At 37.4% G+C, this 21,655-nt stretch overlaps 2 protein-coding genes across 3 annotated transcripts in view; both read left to right on the top strand.

Moving 5' to 3' along the window:
- LOC144628978 (uncharacterized) overlaps positions 1–21,655 on the top strand; it is a 135,997-nt gene that overhangs the window by 80,751 nt on the left and 33,591 nt on the right. Inside the window, exon 4 of the mRNA XM_078487115.1 lies at positions 8,904–9,098. Coding sequence (XP_078343241.1) covers positions 8,904–9,098 — 195 coding nt within the window. The remainder of the gene's footprint in view (positions 1–8,903; positions 9,099–21,655) is intronic.
- On the top strand, positions 11,084–20,596 carry LOC144629165 (uncharacterized). Of its 2 annotated transcripts, none has more exons than XM_078487371.1 (5): positions 11,084–11,382; positions 15,555–15,616; positions 15,809–15,909; positions 19,318–19,701; positions 20,409–20,596. In XM_078487371.1, the coding sequence occupies exons 1-5, from the start codon at positions 11,235–11,237 to the stop codon at positions 20,530–20,532; spliced, it is 819 nt and encodes a 272-aa protein (XP_078343497.1). In that variant the 5' UTR covers positions 11,084–11,234; the 3' UTR covers positions 20,533–20,596. The 2 variants fall into 2 exon arrangements, with proteins under 2 accessions (XP_078343497.1, XP_078343499.1); XM_078487373.1 differs by lacking the exon at positions 11,084–11,382 and adding an exon at positions 14,944–15,037 and having other exon boundaries at positions 15,523–15,616.

The raw sequence follows: 21,655 nt of genomic DNA on the forward strand, positions 1-21,655 counted from the left end.
TAACCTTTTGGTTGGTAAGATCAGTTTTTAGCAACTGTACTTCAATTTTCTGTAACAGTTAATCTAGTGTGTGATAATTCTTTACCTGAGGGAACACCATCAAATACTGTTTTCTCTTTTGCTTTGATTGATGTCCATACAAATAAATTTATGTTAATAAGCCTTTTAATTAGTATTATTTATGTAAAGAGCACTTAAAAGGGATGTATGATCAATATAAATTACATGCACGTGATTAACTATGATCGTCTTGATTGGGTCTGGCGCTCATGAATTAATATATAGATTTAGACAAGCCTAAAAGCGAAGCTCCCCTTTATTTATTTATTTTTTTGCTGGAGTAACAATGCTTTTATTTTGATAAATATGCGGTCAAAGCTTTAATGTATACGCTGGCCCATAGGTGCAAGATAAATATAAATCAATCATAATCTCGAGGCAGAACAACTAATGGCCTAAAAATTAATTAAGAGTTTATTCTCTCCAGCCCTTTCTAAAGAATAGAAAATAGTTTTACGATCCACTTATTGTTTTGCTTGATACAACTCATGCCCAGAATAAAAATTAAGAGTCTATTCTCAGCTTTCTAAGAATAGAAAATAGTTTTACAATTCTCTTATCGTTTTGCTTTATACAAAATGACGTCAATATATTTTGTGGGCATATTCCCGTCTTACTTTTCTTTCCTTTGTTTGTCTTAACATCGGCGCACTGAAATGGGTTGCTCAGTCACGTACGCAAATTTAAAACTTATCTTTTATTTCTTACCGTGTGCAAAGTTAAAATATATTTTTTTCGAGTTTTTTGCTTTGTCGTCGTTTAGCACTTCGAATAACGCCACTTATACTGTATGAATTACTTCCGCCAAGAAAATGTAAGGCTAAAAGTCGGAATAAACTCACAGTAATAAGAAATAAACTCTCACGGCAAAGGATTAGGATTCGACTTTATTGACGGCCAAAGAAAATCAACTTACGGCAATATATTTCAAAATTAGAATAGTTTTAAGCAACGCCAAAAGCAGCTTGCAGCTCTTCAACAATGAACAATAGATACTCAGCTTTATGCTTAAATGTCCCTCCAAAAATGCTTGAAAAATTGTAGGGAAAAAGTTTTCCTCCAAAAACGCTTGAAAAATGCAGAAAGAAAGGTTTCCCAAACCGTTTTTTCATCTAAACACTGTAGACTGCTGTAGTTTTATACGTGACATATCGGTTGTGTCGCCGCGGAGAGCCGCGGAAAGCGCGCCAAAAACAAAGCCTCGTTTCGGTTTAAGACCTTTAAAAAATCCCGGATGACTATGCCCGCCATGTTGCACGACGTATGTCGTACGCGCCCGCGAACCGTGCCGCTAGCCATGATGACCATGAAAACTCAAATTCATGGTTCTGTTAATTTTCTATGGGTATGGGGCTCTGCTCTGCGGCCCTGCTGGCCGCTGGGAGCTCCGCTATTAATCAGTATTACGAGATCATAAATTCGCATTCCTACAATTGATATTATTTATTGGCCAGGATATTTAATGTGTAAGGTTTAACAAATATTTATATAAGTGCGTATACTTATTGCTTATGACCAGTCTCTGGGTACCCCTGAACAGTGTTTGTCGTAGAACGATCGAGTTTCTCGCTATGGCGAGTGCATAAGCACTAACTTTGACGTCCATATTCAACTCTTTGCAAAACTTATATAACTTTCCCTGGTTAGTAGAATATATTATGGTAAGCAAGCGAAGGTCTCCAGAAACGGACCAAACACCCCCAGTAGAACTTTCTAACCGTAAAATATAAACAGCGCCCGTCTCCACTGGTTACTCTCTAAACTTACAGAGCCTGAATGTGATTGGCTGGTGCGATGTTTTTCACTCAACAGATTAATGTTCTGGACGGACTATGGACATGACAAGATAGAGCGAGCGACTTTATCAGGCACTCAACGCATTGTCTTAGTGACATCTAATCTTTATTGGCCATTCAGCATTGACCTTGACAGACGAAACAGACTTGTCTTCTGGGTGGATGGGTGGTTGAACAGAGTAGAGTCCGTTGATTACCATGGCAACAACAGAAAGTTACTTTTTCATCAGCAACCATGGCCCAGCTTTTACTTTTTTGGAGTGACTTTCTTCTCTTCTTATTTATTCGTCTCTGGGTGGGGTAATCATGAGATTTACAGATTCAACGCCACCAGTGCCAATGGAACAGTTGTGAGTAATGTAAAGATCAGTGAAGAAATCGATGGGCTTGTATCAGGTATGCACTAGAAATTTATACGCTTCAGTTTTAACTAGTGTATAATGCAGCAAATATTTTTGTTGTGCGCGATTGGTCTAAACACGTCACGTGACTCAGCCAAGACTTATAGTCCGGGAGCTAGGAGCACAGAAATGATGTTTAGCACTTCAAGAGTACTGAAAAGGTTTGACAACGGATTTCAATAGATTAAAACCTCCTCTTTCACGCTAGGTAGTTTGTGGCTTCAAATTGTGGCATACGTTTTGAGTTATTGCTATGTTTTTGCCAGTCGGTACAGGTTAGAAACGGTCTCACATGACAACGAGGCTGACATTGCCACTCAATTTATTCATAGAAACTTATTCGATAAGAAAACAAATGTTATCCAGATAACTGATAGGACTCTATGAAAGTCGATTTTATGGAAAGCACCACGGCTTGCAAAGAAATCACATGGTATTTGTCTTCGTTTTGTGTGACGTGTCACAGCATTCTCATTCTCTGTTACATAGGAACAGAAATTTTTCGCTCACAATCATCTGCAGACCGTTTGCTCTTTCAATTTTCTCTTTTCGCACTAAAGAAAGGCAATATTTTTAAAATTTATAACTTGTTGAGATAAAAACCTTGACCAAAGGAGTTAAAGTAGCGCATTTTTACTGAAGCCTCGCATTCATGTTGATGGAAAAGAGAATGATATTAAACTTGGCAAAGAAAGAAGCAATGTTTAATGAAATTTGCCTACAAGAAAATATTTAAAATACAGGCAGGTGCCTTCAATGGTAGCGTAGAAAATAAATATGACGTTAAACTATGTTCTGACAAGACCTAACAGACCAAATTTAAAGGAGAAGATTTAGAAAGTTTCCACCTTAGTTTCACTTAAAACTTGTCTCGTATTTAAATTTAAATTTAAAATTTAAAATAAACGGTCGTGATGACGCCTAGAATATCGTAAATACCAGGTCACAAATAGTCGCTTAATGAAACAGTCATCCTACTTCTGTTTCGGTCCCCCGTACAATGCAGCATTTTTTTTTTTTACTTTTCCACCCATGCCCAACGGGTTATGGCAAGGTCTTTAGCAGTTGTAGGTTATATATTCAAACGTAAGTCTAAATGACTTTAGCTTCAGGAACATACTGTAAGGTTCTTTTTTCACAGTAAATGACATAGCACAACCCATTCGCAGTACGTAGAAACAGCTCTCTTTCGGGATGAATACATATAGATCTATATACATATATAATTCTATAGATCAAAGCTTTGGTTTGTTTGCTGTTCTCTCGTCTACCTCTGCCGCTTTCTCTAACCGCCCTAAGCGATCTTACTAAGCGATCTTAGTTTTTGATTCTGCGTAAACTGAAACTGTTTGAGCATTTCGGTTCCCAGTTACAGCAAGCGAGTTCAAATCACCAGGAAATGCATAAAAATGGAGGGAACTACAATCTTTAAAAAAAAAGTAATGAAACACGTCTGTGTTGCCCAGTCAGCGCCTTCATTTGCAATTCAAGTCGCCTCAGAGAATTCAACAGGAAGAGCCTTGGCATCTCTTTTTTGAGCCTTACTCAGGGACCAAAACTTGTTGTTGTTTTCTCACGAATCGAGCTCCTAACTGGGCAGCACATAAGGGTTTAAAGATTGCAGCTCTCGCACCCTCTTTCGATTCTCGGACACATTTATCATTTCCCTTTCGACTTAAAGAGAATTTTTTTGTGGGAGAGAGGGTTGGTGGTTGGCAGGGGCCCGGGTGGGGGGGGGGGGGGGGTGGGCTGGGGTAGAGGCAGGTATATAGCTAAGCCTTCCAATAATTTATGACTAAGAAGCCAGGCTCTTACTTGGTTGGCGGTATGGCTCACTTTAAGTCTCCAATCGTCCGAAGTAATAACATTTGGTACGCTTGCCTCAAAGCACTTCAATAGTGCGGGGAGATTCATTGTCTTTGATCGTTATTGACCAATATCCGCCCGGCAAAGATGCAGAGCAAACGAAGAGAGGAAAAAACATTGAAATTGATATAAATGGCCCACATACATCACTTCCTTTATTTAAATGCAGGGAAATACCTGCGAGTAAGAGCCTACTTTTTCCCAGGTTAGCCTAAACAGGTTCTTATATAAATGGTAGTAACACAAATTATTTTAGGCTATTCAGATTCTTAATAAGTTCGTAATTTCTAAAGAAAATTCACTTTAATGCTTATAGAACTTTTAGTGATATTCGGCGTATTCCATGTATAAAATTTGCATACCACGTAAGTGCTTATGTAAAAAGCATTAGTCATTTAGAATATGACATTATATATATGCACAGTCATGCTTTGTCCAAACTTCCCAAAAACATTTTTAATAAATTTTAGAAAATAACAACTTGTTTCCAAATTTGAAGCCAAATAGGTTCTTATACAAATGGAGTCTAATTTCCACCCGCGGGTTTTTACTGTATATATATATATTTTAAAACCGAAAAACAGGACTTATCTCGTGTCCTTCCAATCCGATTCTTAAAATATACTTAAAACAAGAACCTTGTTATTGCTACTGAATGTAAAATTAGAAATTTTGCAGTTTCTTTGAAAAAGAGAAAGTCCAAAATGAATGAGACCATTAGATTCAAACAACGAGAAAGCCATCAGAAGGGTTCTATCACACACCAAACACGATGCCAAAGATGATGCAAAAGATCATGCGAGAGAATTCATTCAATCGCCAGATTCTGAATGAGTGATGTACTGGTACTCATTTATATGCAAGGAAATTGACTGCCAAGAGCCGTGGTTCCGGACGGTGTTTAAAGTTCAAACAAAATACACTCAAGTACACAAAATTGTTTCATCAATGTTTGGTAAGCAGTTGTGAAAAGTTACTCATGCTTTCTCACTCCTGGGATGCGATTCTACAAACTTTGATATTGATAATGGAAAGCAAAATACTTGGAATGTCATACGTAACGGTATTAACACAGGCTTATCAAGAAATCGTAGGATGGTTGGAGAAAGTAACAGGGTAGACCCGAGAACGAAGTTTGCTGGGGGAGCTTCTACCTGAATCTCTTCCCAGGCAAGGCTGACTAACTTGTACTATGGATGAGTCATGTTGTGTCAAAAGAAACAAAATAGCAAGTCTCTTCAACAAACGTCATTCAATCTTCCACTTAGGTTCTTGAATTAGTAAGACACATCAAAATTATTTTCCTTTGGTCAGGTTTTACTATGTAAGAGTGTGTTTTGAGCAACCCAATGACGAGCCGAACGCCACAGTTGACAGTCACTTTCTGCAAAATATTGTTTAAGACTTATTCTGAAATATCTTGTCAACTTTTGCATTGGTTTTTTTTTGTTCTTGATGTTTTTCGTTGGTTTTTGACGACGTATGACAGCATTATATCTTCTTTTTTTTTTACATATCCTCAACATTACATCAAAACGTCACTATTTCAGACACGAAGTCAGAAAATAATGTAAAATAATGCAACATTCATCCCAAAATGATAATGGCTTGCTACAATCTACTCATTCTGTATTGGTGCCTAAATATTAGTCAGGAACGCCGTGATTGAAACGAAGAAATATGTCAAAAAGCTGAAATAGGCTTAACCTACACGTCACTAAACACGGTCCCAGGCAAACGCTCGGCACATCAAAACATTCACGGGGAAAATTGCTATAATGAACATTTCTGTATCAAAAAGTAGATCTTTTTCTTTAAGTTTCAGAAAAAATCTCGAGGCTAAGTCGCTTATACATCTTTCAGTTTTAAACGTGCGAGGGCTGAGGGAATAGAGCAACAGGATTTTTAATAAACGTAACAGTCTTCAATATCATTTTTTTGTCGTTTCTTGAAAGCTATCTTCAAGGAAATGTATGTATGTGCATGGAAGTTTACAAGCAGCTGTTGAGACACTTGGCCAACTTACAACAGTTCTTTTTTTAACCTCCACCACCCTCCCTCATTTGGTCATTACTTCATGTTGGTTCATGCTGTCGTGTTGTGAAAACAACACTGAAGAAATGAATAAGAAAACCTTTTAAACCGACTAATGCAGTTCGAACGCGCTTTTGAGTAGAGACATTTGAAAGAACAAAATGTGACTACTTGTTACTTAAAATTTGAAACATTCTTGATGCCATCACGTCCGTATATAACTAACGAAATGGAGAACAAGGGTGCTTACCATTTACACAAACCATCCGGTTTAAAATTTTATGCGTAAAAATTAACTGATTTAACCTAACCTTATGGGAGAAGGAAAAGTTACGAATTAGAGCCAAAACTGCTGAAAAGGCTAAAAAGATTGAAAAGTGTGTATAACTCCGCCCAGTAGTCCATAATTTCTAAAGCTTTCCGAACAGAATGGCGCGTACCATTTGAATTTCTATCAGGAGTTTCCGGAATTTTGGTGTAAATGGTAAGTACCCCAAGTTATAATAAAATCTTAGAATATTTTTAAGCACCAATTGCGATCTCTAACTTTATTTTCTAGTGTAACCGATTGACAACACCTGTTTTTAGATATTTTCTGTTAGGAAAATTTTTATCAAATGTTGTTCTTTCCTAAACAAGTTTATTATCACTGTTCGTTTCCCTTTTAGCACCAAAGCGAGGCTTCAGTAAAAAGGCGTCACTTTTACGGTTTTTACCAAATTTTTAACGTCAGCAAGTGATGAATTTTAAAAATATTGCTTTTCTTAAGTGTGTAAAGAGCAAAATGAAAGAATAAATGGTTTGCAGGTGAACGTAAGCGAAAAGTTTCTGTTCCTATGTAACAGAGAATGAGAATGCTGTGACACGTCACACAAAACGAGGACAAATATCACGTGATTTCTTTGCAAGCCGTGCTGCTTTCCATAAAATCGACTTTCATAGAGTCCTATCAGTTATCTGGATAACATTTATTTTCTTATCGAATAAGTTTCTATGAATAAATTGAGTGGCAATGTCAGCCTCGTTCTCATGTGAGACCTTTTTTAACCTGTACCGACTGGCAAAAACATAGCAATAACTCAAAACGTATACCACAATTTGAAACCACAAACTACCTAGCGTGAAAGAGGAGGTTTTAATCTATTGAAATCCGTTGTCAAACCTTTTCAGTACTCTTGAAGTGCTAAACATCATTTCTGTGCTCCTAGCTCCCGGACTATTACTGCTTCACCCATTTAACTATGTTTCTTTAGCGTAAATTTGGCCTTTTAATAGTTCTAGACGGTTTTAGTAATTCACGATTGTGCCACGTGCGCAATCAGTATAGCTCTAATTTTTATCACCATAACAAGAAAGTACTGAAAGTAACCAATTGAAAATATATTTGGGTGGTTGGAAAAATAAGGAGGTCGGTGCTGTGATAGGAAAGAAACAAGGTCTGTATGTGTTCAAAGCGACCTCAATGTAGACACTTGTGAAAAAAAAAACATATTATCTCAAATTCATAATATACATTTAGTTAAGCCTAAACGCGGAGATCCGCAATTAGTTTTAAACGGTTTTTTGAAAATATAAAAGAAGCGTTCATCGTGCTTTGTTCTATTATTAAGGAAGCACGAAAGTGAGCAGAGCAAGAAGGAAGTGTAGGTTGAAACAAGAGCCGCAACAACCTGAGCCGCAGGCAGGTGTTTCTCTATTCCTCTTGAGAGTTCTCGTCACATTCTTGAGTTCTTCATAACAGAACAAAGCACGCACAAGGCTGTTTTATTTTTTCAATGATAATGTTAACTTACAGTTGTAGGGGAATTGGCTTCAGCCCTTGCAATTTTTCGAAATTTTAATCGGCGGTTGCGCGCAGAATAGCGTCACGGACCACTTGTGGCCCTTTTGTTAGTTGTGTTGCACTGTTATACTATTTGAAACGGCACATAATGGTGACTATCCAGAGGACTCGGTCAAGCTTTAGTCAAATTTCTTCGGTATCAATCGGTTCTGCACATTTTACAACTGCCTTTAGTTTTTCATCTTTTTTGTTCCTTAACACATTTTTTTAGTACCAACCCACTAAACTTTAGCGGCTTAGCGGAGAACAGCCCACTTAGAAACCATCATAAAATTTCATTCTGGCCTAAAATGGAAGTTTTTAAAATTCTTGTTGAATTCTTACTATGTTTATTATTTCACGTCTCACATTGTAGTGATCACGTGTCCAGCGTTACCTGCACCGTCCAATGGAACAAGACTTGGATGCCCAGAGAGTGCAACAATGTATTATAATACAGTCTGTCAGTTCTCGTGTAATAATGGCTATATAGGGTCTGGTTCTCAAGTAAGAAGATGCCAACAAAATGGAACTTGGAGTGGACAAGATTTCATTTGCGAAAGTACGTTCTTTAACATTTTTAACATTTTTCTTTACTGCAATACTAAGGGTTCTGCAATTAAAATAAGCCAGCACACAGTTCTGAGAACCTAAACAGATTTTTCGATTCGAGTGCAGTCAAAACTTATTTCTAAAACAGACAACTACAGAACTTCAATATGCATGGGCAAAATTGAGAAAGCACATTTCTTGAAGCAGTTGCTATTGACTTTTATAAGTTTTCCCAAGCATTTAATTTACCTATGATCTACCAATATCTGCCGGGGCGGAAAAAACGCGAACAAGCTTAAGGAAAGCAACCCAGCCGTTTTACAGCAAAATGCTATTTAATTATGCATGGCCTCGAAATATTTTCACCAACAGTTATCAACTGCACGTCGCTGACAGTAGATCCAAGCAGTCCATTGCGCATGAGCAGTTGTGATAATCATTATGGGGCAGAATGTAACTTTTCTTGTACGGTTGGTCATCGTTTGAATGGCTCGTCAACAGTCACGTGCATTGCCCCTGGTAACCAACATCCTGGAGTGTGGAACAACACAATACCTACATGTGAAGGTAAACAACACCGTTACGTTAATGACAGACCTCAAATAATAATTGAGCTCCACACTGAATATTAAAACGTAATCGATAGCTTAGGTCCTCATTTCTTTATTGCTTGATATTGCAGTGATCACGTGTCCAGCGTTACCTGAACCGTCTAATGGAGCAAGGTTCGGATGCTCAGGAAATGCAGCAATGAATTATGCCACAGAGTGCCAGTTCTTGTGTAATAATGGCTACACAGGGTCTGGTTCTGCAGTGAGAACCTGTCAACAGGATGGAACTTGGAGTGGAAACGACTTTACTTGCCATAGTATGATTTTTTTACACTTTTTCAACAGCTCACATTTTAACACTGCGGCAATACCATATATAGCATTTAAGAGTCACTGTCACGGGGATTTTTCTGCTTTTCGGTTAAAGGTATTGACATTAACGAAGCAGACTTTCTCGTACATGAAATCCACAAAGTACTTCAAGATGAAGATTTAAAGTAAATTTTTGTTGACGGAAGATGGGTGCAATAATTAGTTTTAAGCTGTTTTTTTTTTTTCTAGGCTGCAAGCGCAAAACTTAAAAAAAATAAGCCTGACTTTGTCAAGTTGGGATCTAAATTTGTCTTTGCATCCCAATAATATTACTTGTTTGTAGCTTCAATACACTGGCATATTATTTTTTTTTAAAAAAAGCTGGAACACTATTTATAAGTTTCCATATGTCTTTGACTCTTGTCGTTTTAAAGTGAAGCTCGTGGCAGTGACCCTTTACAATTAAAACAAACTTTTCAATTTGATTGCAATGAAAACTTTCATTTAGGTCTTTTATCTAACAAAGATATCTAAACAGTCCCAGTATGATTTGACGGGCTAAGAAAAAAAAAGGAGAAACAAAAATAGTTTGAAGCAGTGGCTTTTGTCACTTTTAAGTTTGTACCAAACGTGTTATTTGACCATGATCTACCAATATTTAGAAAATAGCACAAAGTAAATACGTGCGCTGATTGGTTAAAAATTGTGTTTCTATAACTCGATGGAGACACAGACAGTTGTCCTAGACACAGCAATCAATATTCACGGCGATGAAATAAGCAATGCAAAAATAACAACTAAGAATTGTGCCAAATTTTAATGTCACAGCTGACAAAAACCAGGTTAAGACTAAACAAATATTTGTACACTTGAAAACAAGCGAGTAAGATGTTTACAGAGCCCGCTACACATTCAAAAGTAGTCTGTGAAAGATCTCTGTGAAAGAAATTATCGAAGCGGCTGACCTTTCAAAGAAGTACATGAATTGGCGCAACTTCACGCCATTCTAGGCTTTGCAGCACTTCAGAACTATTCACAGCTCCTCAACAGGATAAGATGATATTCGTCCAGAATGCCGAGTCAAACTTCTTTTAACAGAAAAATAATGCACTTTCACCTCCAAGGTTCAAGTCGCTCGATCGGCAGCGCGGTAGTCAAACCATTCGGTAAGGTCGATGAAGCGAAATAAAACCACAATTCTTGACTCCTTCCAGTGCTTGACTTCAGTTAAACCATTGGCTTAGTTATTTCTCATAATTACATTAACTTTGGGGCCTGTTTTCTTTGTTTGTTTGGCCAAAAACCGGTGAATTTTAGCCTTGAAGCGAATGTGGACTTTTTTTTCTGTTCATCGACTCCCTTACTATGATTGGTTGATTATGTTCATGACGTAAAACCGCGAGGTGAAGAGAGTCTACGTTTTGATGTTAAATAAAGCGCTAAATATTACTTTGATGTGCGTTATTTTCTTTGTGCTGTTTTCTAAAAGAAATAGAAAACATGTTTCCGTGTTTCTATCGAGTTATAGAAACACTCGTGAAAGTTTGGGAGAACTCGAAAAAGCTGTGGAAACACTCGTCTATCGACTCGTGTTCCCACAGTATTTCTCGTTCTCCCAAACTTCCACTCGTGTTTCTATAACTCGATAGAAACACGGAACATGTTTTCTATTTCTTAAATGTTACACACCAATATATTTTGAGTGGTAGTAAGGAAAACCTTCTTATTCACAGATAATAGTTCCTTCAACAATAGTTTTGAATTATTGTTTCATAACATTGTCTTACCAACAGTTATTAATTGCACGTCGCTGACAGTAGATCGAAGTGGTCCATTGCGCATGAGCAGTTGTGATAATCATTTTGGAGCTGAATGTAACTTTTCTTGTACGATTGGTCATCGTTTGAATGGCTCGTCAGCAGTCACGTACGTTGCCCCTGGAAACCAACACCCTGGAGTGTGGAACAACACAATACCGACATGTGAAGGTAACCTACACCGTTAACAGAACGCCACACTGAATATTTGACCGTGATCCATTGCTTAGGTCGGCATTTCTCCATTGCTTGATATTGCAGTGATCACGTGTCCTGCGTTACCTGAACCGTCCAATGGATCAAGACTTGGATGCTCAGGAAACGCAGCAATGAACTTTGCTACAGAGTGTCAGTTCTCGTGTAATAATGGCTACACAGGGTCTGGTTCTGCAGAAAGAACATGTCAACACGATGGAGCTTGGAGTGGAAACGACTTCACTTGCCAAAGTACGATTTTGTGCGCTTTGCAACATATCACAGATTAACACTGCAATAATATAGTCTTCAGAATTCCTTTCAATTAATTTGATAATTTGATTGCAATCAAACTTTCATTTAGGCCTTTTATCTTACAAAGACAACTTAACTGTCCCAGCGTGAGTTGAAGGGCTTAGAAAAGGAGGGAAGAAAAAAATAAAAACAAAATCAATTTGAAGCAGTTGCTTTTGTCAATTATAAGTTTGTACCAAACGTGTTATTTGACTATAAACTACCAATATCGGTCACACGCCAATGTATTGGGTGGGAGGACAAACACCCTTCTTATTCACAGATAACAGTTGTCCTAATAAAAGTCTCGAATAATTGTTTCATTACATTATCTTTCCAACAGTTATTAATTGCACGTCGCTGACAGTAGATCCAAGCGGTCCACTGCGCAAGAGCAGTTGTGACAATCATTTTGGAGCAGAATGTAACTTTTCTTGTGCGATTGGTCATCGTTTAAATGGTTCGTCAACAGTCACGTGTGTTGCCCCTGGTAACCAACATCCGGGAGTGTGGAACAACACAATTCCCACATGTGAAGGTAAACTGGAAACGTTTGAGTTTTGACAAAGTCATTACATGGAAACAGCTTTCGGTGACAGCTAAAATATTATTCTTGTCTCCACACAGAATATGTGAGCTGTTCTTTTTTTACTTATTTCATGTTTTGGTTTAACATTGTAGCGATCACGTGTCCAGCGTTACCTGCACCGTCCAATGGAACAAGACTTGGATGCCCAGGGAATGCAACAATGTATTATAATACAAGCTGCCAGTTCTCGTGTAATAATGGCTATATAGGGTCTGGTTCTCAAGTAAGGAGATGTCAACAAAATGGAACTTGGAGTGGACAAGATTTCACTTGCCAAAGTAAGATATTAGCACTCTTCGATACCTTAAATAGCGTTTAGAAATTCATAGAAATAAGGTGGCGAAACATACACTTTAAACAAATGTTTCGATTCGAGTGCAATTAGAACGTTCTTGTAGAGGTTTTTGAAAGAGAGACAAGTAAGCAACACCAGCATGCGTTTACGGGCTTAGCAGAAAACGGTTTGTCGAGCAGTTGCTATTGTCTCTTATAACCATGCCCCCTACGTTTAATCTAGCTATGATCTACCAATATCTGTCACACGCCGGGATGTCTTGTGTACTAAGACAGAAACCTTTTTTTTCTTTACAGAAAACTGTTGTTTTAGTTCATGCACAAAACGAGGGCCGGGGGTGGGTGCCCCCCCCCCCCTTCCCCCCATTCAGTAGCCGTTCATTCACCTCTCGTGGAAATTTTGATATGTCAACTGAGTGTCCCTGATTTTTGACGTTGCCATTGCAACATGTTGTTTTAATTATTGCCTTGAAATACTCATTCTTTAATTTATTGTTTCCACCAGTTATCAATTGTACATCGCTGACTGTAAATTCAAGCAGTTCACTACGCATGAGCAGTTGTGAAAATCATTATGGCTCAATATGTAACTTTTCTTGCACGATTGGTCATCGTTTGAATGGCTCGTCAGCAGTCGTGTGCGTTGCCCCTGGTAACCAACATCCGGGAGTTTGGAACGATACAACACCTACATGTGAAGGTAGACTGGAAACGTTAAAGTCTTGACAGTGCAATTACAAGGAAAACGGCTTTAAATGATAATTATGCAAAAGGCTATTTATTTCTAGAAATAAATAATTTATGCAGCTTGTGATGTATGCATCTCCCAGCTTCATGTTGGGCGGTACTTCCGGTCATACGGGATATTTTGCATGTGTCCTTACATAGAATCGAGGTAAGCGTGTGCAATTCTCTTTCGCTCGATGTCTTTAACAAGCGAACACCATTTCCCCCTACCTCCACTCCCTGTTTTCGGTTATCAGTGGTATGGCGGTTTTCCTCTAGCCTTTTCCCCTTTGCTTGGTGGTACTTTGTACATGTTTTTGTAATGTGATCTTTCGGTCACTGTTATGTAAATAAACGGCCACTCCTGCGGCCGAAAAGATCCCAAAATGAAAAGGTTTGTTTGGCCCCAGCAAACGGAGCTCAGCCAAAGCAACACATACTGGTACTTTAAATAAGTAGTGTTTAATTAAGAAGGAGCAAGTATGCATATATATCTCTTCAGTGAACTTTTAGCTTTTATTCACTGTTTTTGCAACTGCGGCGTCTAATGTTACTTCTTTGTTTTTGTTTTGATCACGTGACAGTGATCACGTGTCCAGCGTTACCTGCACCATCCAATGGAACAAGACTTGGATGCTCAGGGAATGCAGCAATGAATTATAATACAATCTGTCAGTTCTCGTGTAATAATGGCTATATAGGGTCTGGTTCCCAAGTAAGAAGATGTCAGCATAGTGGAACTTGGAGTGGACAAGATTTCACTTGCCAAAGTACGATCTTTAACACTTAGTTTAACACTGCAATGGCTTATATAGCATGTTAAAATTCTTTCAATTAAGGTGGCAGAGCTCCAACAGATTTTTCAATTCGAGTGCAATCAAAACTGTTATTTAAAGCTTTTCTCTAACGGAGGCAACTAGACAACCCCAGCATAATTTATGTTGACGGGCTTGTGAAAGAAAAGTTTTTTTTAGCCGTTTTTTATTGTCGTTTAAAGTTTGTCACAAAAAAAATTATGTGTAACTTAGCTATGATTTACTTCGATATATGTCACACGCCGTGGTGTTCGGCGAGCAGGGCCCGCAGAGGTATGTACTCCTATATATGGGCTATATAGGTATGTGCCGCGGGATAGGGAATGGTTTTTGAGGTTCTCGGTCCTTTAATAGGGTATAATATTTGCTCCTTTTGGCAATGTGTTCTAAGATAAACTCCAAGCTAAACTAACTAGCTAAACTAAGACTGAACTATCTGTTCAAGTATTAGTAGATTTGTGTGATGCCGTGCCCGGCTAGCTGTTATTTGGGTCGCCACGGAGCGCTGCTCCCTCCCTTTAATAGGGTTTCATTTTTCGCTTTTGGCTTTAAAAAGGGTATCAGTTTTGCTTTCTTTATCTTTAAATAGGGTTAGGGTTTAAGAACCTTCGCGACACACCCCAATCCAAAGTTTATGGGAGTGCCCCCATTACCGAACTGTTCTTTTAATTATTTTTTTTTATGAAATTTTCATTTATTGAAGTATTTTTACAAACAGTTATCAATTGTACATCGCTGACTGTAAATCCAAGTGGTGTACTGCGCATGAGCAGCTGTGATAATCATTATGGAGCAGAATGCAACTTTTCTTGTGCGATTGGTCATCGTTTGAATGGCTCGTCAACAGTCACGTGCGTTGCCCCTGGTAACCAACACCCGGGAATGTGGAACAAAGCAATACCAACATGTGAAGGTAAAAGTTTAGAAGTCAAAGTATAGATATTGTTACTACGGAAAACGGCTTTCAACGACAACAAAGATATGATTGTGTTCTGTTTCTGTCCCTACATATGGATCCATGGGGGCCGTCGGATATACGACGGAGAACCTTTCCTTCAAAATGTACTTATTTTAAGAAGAATTAAAATACCTTATTATGTTATGAGGTATTGTGAATTTGAGTCACCTAACTTAAAAAAAGGATGTTGGTGTTACCAAATAAATAAAGGAGCTACACGGATATGAGAGGATGAGATAATTAAATAACCTGTTTACGTTGGGATTTTTTATGTCTTCACCTAATGCAATTTAGTTTCACTTGTATTTCCTTTGCCTTACAATACGAAGAGGGCTAAATGCATTTGTAGTTTCAAAAGGATTTAACTACATTATGTTTTGTATTTACTGCTCTTTGTTTTCTTGTTGTTGTTGTTGTTTTGTTAATTACTATAATCTCAGCAACCATTCCACTTTCATTACGCCTCAAACAGCATCATTAACGACAATGGAGGAATCTGTCCTTTTGGAAGTTAAAGACATGGACGTTAAAAAGGTAGTTTCTTTAGTCATAAGTGTTCTCTAATTATTATTGCCGAAATATGAAGTTAACAATAGAAAATAAAAAATAAAAGCACGAACCAAAGCAAGAAGGCTTTTCTGTTTTTTAAAATAAATATGGAATGGGATATTAATGTGATGGACTTTTCAGTTATTTGTTTATTTTTTTGTGTGTGTGTTCGATTAGTGGAACAAACAAACGGAGGATGACTTTAAAATTGAAGTTGCCAGGCTGGCTACAGTTTACTGTGATGCTGAGGGAACGCGATGTCAATTAATTCCAGCAAGGTAAACAACAACAGAAACAAAAGCAAAAATAGCTGAAAGAAATACGTAAACACCAAACACTAGAATGGCCTCAAAAGTACTTAATACAAACATGTATCACCAATAGAGACATAACTCCGGGTCTTTTATTATAGGCAAATAGGCTTCTGTCTTCTCGATCTTCCCAGGGGTGGGGTGGGAAGGGGGTGCTTTGATTGGCATTTGATGCGTAATTGCTCTTCTCTTCTTACCGACGGCTTGGTCTATGCCGTATTTTTTTTACTTTCTAAACGTGCACGATATTGGCCCTACACCACTATGCTGGTGCCCTACACCAGCATGTCTTTGAACTTTAGAAGTGTGTTTATTTTTTCAAATGTTTAATTTTTCTCATGCTTTTATGAAATTTCGCTAATATTTACTTGACTTTGTAAACATGCACGATAGTGGCCCTACACCACTTATATATCAAACAACGTAGCTCCTAGCTTCCTAGTCAGCAAAGGAATCAAATTGTGTACAATTTTTGCTGGACGCACACACTTGGGACTTCTGCCCGGCAAAATTAAGATAAAGATATACGAACGAAAATTTCGCTCGCATAGCTTGATTTCGCGGTGGTGTTTTTTTTTTTTCTACACTACAAACGTTCCAATTCTATTGACATCAGCGGTTGAAGTCTCACTGAAATAGCCGGCGTTCGATCTCAACATACTGAAATATAAAAATTTACTGTTGCGTTTGTTCAGCCTTTTAACTTTTAAATAAAACGGCATACTGACTTTAAAAAAAAATGAGAAAAAAAAGAATAGTTATGGCTTCCATTTGGATTTGAACCAACGACCAAGGCATACACAATTTCAGTAGAAGTGTTCTCTACCAACTGAGCTATGGTAACTTCGTATGGTACAGAATATTTTGCTTTGTATTTTTTAACTGATATTGTATTTGGACGCGCTTCAAAAAAACTTGTTTAATTACTCGATTATGAGTAAGCAAAACACTAAAAATCGCTTTGTTTTAGTTTGTCGTACAGAGATAATTTCTAACAAATTTCTGCACTGCATGTCGCAATAATATTCAAGCGTAGCAAATGGTTTAAATTTATGCAATTACAGAGCAATGTATGGGCACGTTGCACAGAATTGCTAGTTTCTCGACTCTTGAACGATTCACACCAAAAACAAAAATGTAGGGTTATTAAGAGTCATACAAAGATACTTCATGCCAAATTTTAGAATGAAAGGTGTAATATTCGAGCGATAATTATTTAATCACAGAGATGATTTACATAATTGCAGAGCAATGTATAGGTATATCACAGAATTGCAAATTTCTCAACTCTTGAAAGATTTTTATCAAAAATCAAAACGTAGAGTTATTAAGAGTCAAACAGTGATACTTCATGCCAAATGTTAGACTGAAAGGTGTAATAATCAAGCCATAGAATTATTTAATGGTACTTATTTAACTATAAATTACAGAGCAATGTATGGGCACATTGAACAGAATTGCTAATTTCTCGGCTCTCGAAAGATTTTCATCAAAAACAAAAGTGTAGGGTTATAAAGAGTCACACAGAGATGCTTCATGCCAAATTATAGACTGAAAGGTGTAATATTCGAGCCGTACAATTATTTAATCGTACTTAATTATTTAATTATTTAATTTTATTTATTTTATATCTTGTTTGTGTAATTATTTATTTATTTATCTAGGGGCAACCGCACAAACAAGATAGTGACAATCATTTTTGTGATTTTTGTGGACGGCTATAACATTTAACATTATTTCACTGTTATTGACTCTCCGAGATCATCCGTTTACATGTAGTTAGAAAATACCATGAACGCCACATCGATCCATGAAAGAGGAAAAGTAGAGCGGTACTACTTATTCGGGGAGTGTCACGGAGACAATACGGAGCGGGATAGCCTCTTTGAGACGTGTGCCCGTGTAAATGTCCAATTTTGAAAGAAACATCTTCAAACTGATAATGGATACGGAGTGTCCGAAACATGTCTTTGAAATTTAGAAGTGTGTTTATTTTTTCAAATGTTTAATTTCGCTCATACTTCGCTAATTTCGCTAATATTTATTTGAAAGGTGCGATAGTCTTTAACTTTCTAAACATGCACGATAGTTGCCCTACACCACATATATCAAACAACGTAGCTCCTAGCTTCCTAGTCAGCAAAGGAATCAAATTGTGTACAATTTTTGTTGGACGCACACACTTGGGACTTTTGCCCAGCAAAATTAAGATAAAGATATACGAACGAAAATTTCGCTCGCATAGCTTGATTTCTCCGTGGTGTTTTTTTTTTCTACACTACAAGCGTTCCAATTCTATTGACATCAGCGGTTGAAGTCTCACTGAAATAGCCGGCGTTCGATCTCAACATACTGAAATATAAAAATTTACTGTTGCGTTTGTTCAGCCTTTAAACTTTTAAATAAAACGGCATACTGACTTTAAAAAAAAGAGAAAAAAGAAAAATAATGGCTTCCATTTGGATTTGAACCAACGACCAAGGCATACACAACTTCTGTAGAAGTGTTTTCTACCAACTGAGCTATCGTAACTTTGTATGGTACAGAATATTTTGCTTTGTATATTTTAACTGATATTATATTTGGACGCGCTTTAAAAAAACTTGTTTAATTACTCGGTTATAAGTAAGCAAAACACTAAAAAATCGCTCTGTTTTAGTTTGTCGTACAGAGATAATTTTCACCAAATTTCTCCACTGCATGTTGCAATAATATTCAAGCGTAGCGAATGATTTAAATGTATGCAATTACAGAGCAATGTATGAGCACGTTGCACAGAATTGCTTATTTCTCGAATCTTGAAAGATCCACACCAAAAACAAAAATGTAGGGTTATTAAGAGTCATACAAAGATACTTCATGCCAAATTTTAGAATGAAAGGTGTAATATTCGAGCGAGAAATGAATTATTTAATCACAGAGATGATTTACATAATTACAGAGCAATGTATAGGTACATCACAGAATCGCAAATTTCTCAACTCTTGAAAGATTTTTATCAAAAATCAAAACGTAGGATTATTAAGAGTCAAACAGAGATACTTCGTGCCAAATTTTAGACTGAAAGGTGTAATATTCAAGCCGTAGAATTATTTAATGGTACTTATTTCATTAATCATTACAGAGCAATGTATGGGCACGTTGAACAGAATTGCTAATTTCTCGGCTCTCGAAAGATTTTCATCAAAAACAAAAATGTAGGGTTATAAAGAGTCACACAGAGATGCTTCATGCCAAATTTTAGACTGAAAGCTGTAATATTCGAGCCGTAGAATTATTTAATCGTACTTAATTATTTAATTATTTAATTTTATTTATTTTATATTTTGTTTGTGTAATTATTTATTTATCCATTGTTTTTCGTACCTTTTACAGTTCCCGTGGAAAGCGATCTTCTAACAGTCTGGCATTTTCAAAGGATAGAGTTCACATCCTCCCGGGTTATCCAAAGCAGCTCTCAGAAGATCCTCCCATAGCGCAGTTGGCATTTTACTTACAATTTCCCCAAGCGATCTCGGATGATATTGTTCTTAAAGATGTTCTTCTTGCCATCATGAAGAGCAATGTGTCGAGTATTGCAGGGTCGATAAATGGCACCATCTTGAGTGTTAGGCCTTTGTTCCCCAAAACCCAAACTACAGAAGAAAGTGAGGAGGAATCCAAACCAACGACTGCCATTATTATTGGTGTTTGTGTGGGTGTTTTGCTGCTGGTCATCATCATCGTTGCCGTTGTGTTGGCTTGCAAGAGAAGTAACAGGTGAGAAAAACAGAAAGCAAACGAGTTTCAGCCAGTTAGTTAAATCAAATGAAATTAAACCGTTATTAAACAATTATCTTTTAGTGCTCCCATGTTAAGCATTCGCGCATCAAATTCTCGCAAATCAATAGACTATTTTCGCTTTGTCGGTTTTGGACGGGAACTAGCTTGCAGTGGAGGCCAATGAGGGGAAATATAATTAAAAAGAGCACCATGTCATTTGCATTTGAAATGATTACTTTCATTAGCCTCCGTTACAAGCTACTTTCAGTGCAATTACGAGAATTCGAAGGGATCTATTCTCATATTCATTGTAAGCAGGACATCCTATTAGCGGTCACTGTTTATACTTTGCTTTTACTTTATGGTATTTATCAAAGCGTTTCGTTCAAAGCCCGTTGCTCTATTAATTGACGAATTCAATTTTACTACCAAAGCATGGAGCACAGGAAAAACCCAGAATACTCTCAGCTGGAAAGCTAATGGCTAAACCAAAAAAAACTAACCACTTATATCTGAAACTAATTAACTATTTCAAAATAAACAAACTGCAATAACTAAACATGGCGTTGTTCACTCGTAAAAAAATTCATCCAGGGCAAGTAAATCTAAATCTTGCAAACGTGCCTTACTAGATACGGAGGAGCGTATTCAAGATTATAGACAGATTATTAATGTTTTTTTCTCTTCAACATTCACTGACGAAGTTCAAAGAAGTCGGCCGACCTGAATAGTTACAACAACACTGCTTACGTTGGCAATGCTGATTACCACATCACATCTGCAGGACAAGTCACTGAAATGAAGAATATCGAATATTACACTTTGTGAATTGAAGTAGGCATATATACCTTGCAATTAGCACTGGAAATCTCACGACCTCGATAACAATTCTTGATTACGAGTGATTTGATAAATTTAAGCGCTTTAAATTGAAGTGAAGAATCGGTTTGAATGCTGAAATTTGGGCTCATATTCCTCGGTGTAAGAAACTGTGAAACTCAGCAGTGACGTAAACAAAGAACGAACAATACAAGAAAGAACCTGAAAACACTGTAGAGCACAAAGAAACATTTCACAGGTTCTTACACCGAGATAAAGGAATTTGGAAATATCAAGAGTTTTGAGAAATTGTGGGTTTCCGCTGCACAAGTATATATTATCTTTGTTTTGAGTAGAGTTCAATTTAGATAAGACCATGTCATACAAACCGACCAATTTTTGGCTTACAACCACGTAACAACGAGGCCATGTTTACTGGCAAAACAATTAAAAATTTTTTCGCGGATTTGCATGATGAAAGAGTTAAGCTCCCAGCAAAAGGAAACGTTTTGTTCTTGCACACCAGCATGGCCGTCGTGACGTCAGCTGCATCACAGCATATGCAGTCTTGCAACATGCAACGCAACTAACGTTGGATCGTCAGTTGCCAAAAAATGATTGCTCGTGCGGTACCTCATTATTAAAACCTGCATTGCAACAGAATATTTCATGGAAATTTTAAGAAGAGAATTATTATCCTTGACTTCTCGCAAGTTGGCAACTGTTGTGGCAAGACAAGGTACTGTGTGTGACATGTCAAGCACAACTTGCAACGTAATTTCTAGCAGGCTCGTTGCAAACCAAAATTGCCAACGCGTGACACGCCCTCTGCAACTTGCAATGTTTTTCAGATGTCATCGCCGCGTTGCAAGTTGCAAGAAAACTGCCTCGTGAACATGGTCTTAACTTTTTAGGTTATTTTCATATTTTATATAAAAAGCCTCGGTGTAGATAATACCAGAAAAGGGGTGGGGTGGTGGTTACTTGACACGTTGGGATAAGGAGGTGCTGCTTGGTTGTTTAAGTTTAAGACCAGTGCTGTCCCAAAGATGCTCGAAATTTCTTCAAAAGTCGCTCAAAAATTGCTCGAAAATCCAAAAAAGTGCTCGAAAGTTTCTCCATAAAATCCAAA

This window comes from Oculina patagonica, chromosome 10, assembly GCF_052425735.1.
Source record: "Oculina patagonica isolate OP01 chromosome 10, crgOcupat, whole genome shotgun sequence".
NCBI lineage: Eukaryota > Metazoa > Cnidaria > Anthozoa > Scleractinia > Oculinidae > Oculina > Oculina patagonica.

What these genes read in the sequence shown, in the direction of transcription:
- LOC144629165 (XM_078487371.1), top strand. Translation starts at nt 11,235, where the DNA reads ATGAGCAGTTGTGATAATCATTTTGGAGCTGAATGTAACTTTTCTTGT. An exon ending in TGTCAATTAATTCCAGCAAG is followed by an intron (nt 15,910 to 19,317) that starts GTAAACAACAAC and finishes TACCTTTTACAG; the next exon opens with TTCCCGTGGAAAGCGATCTT. An exon ending in GCTTGCAAGAGAAGTAACAG is followed by an intron (nt 19,702 to 20,408) that starts GTGAGAAAAACA and finishes TCACTGACGAAG; the next exon opens with TTCAAAGAAGTCGGCCGACC.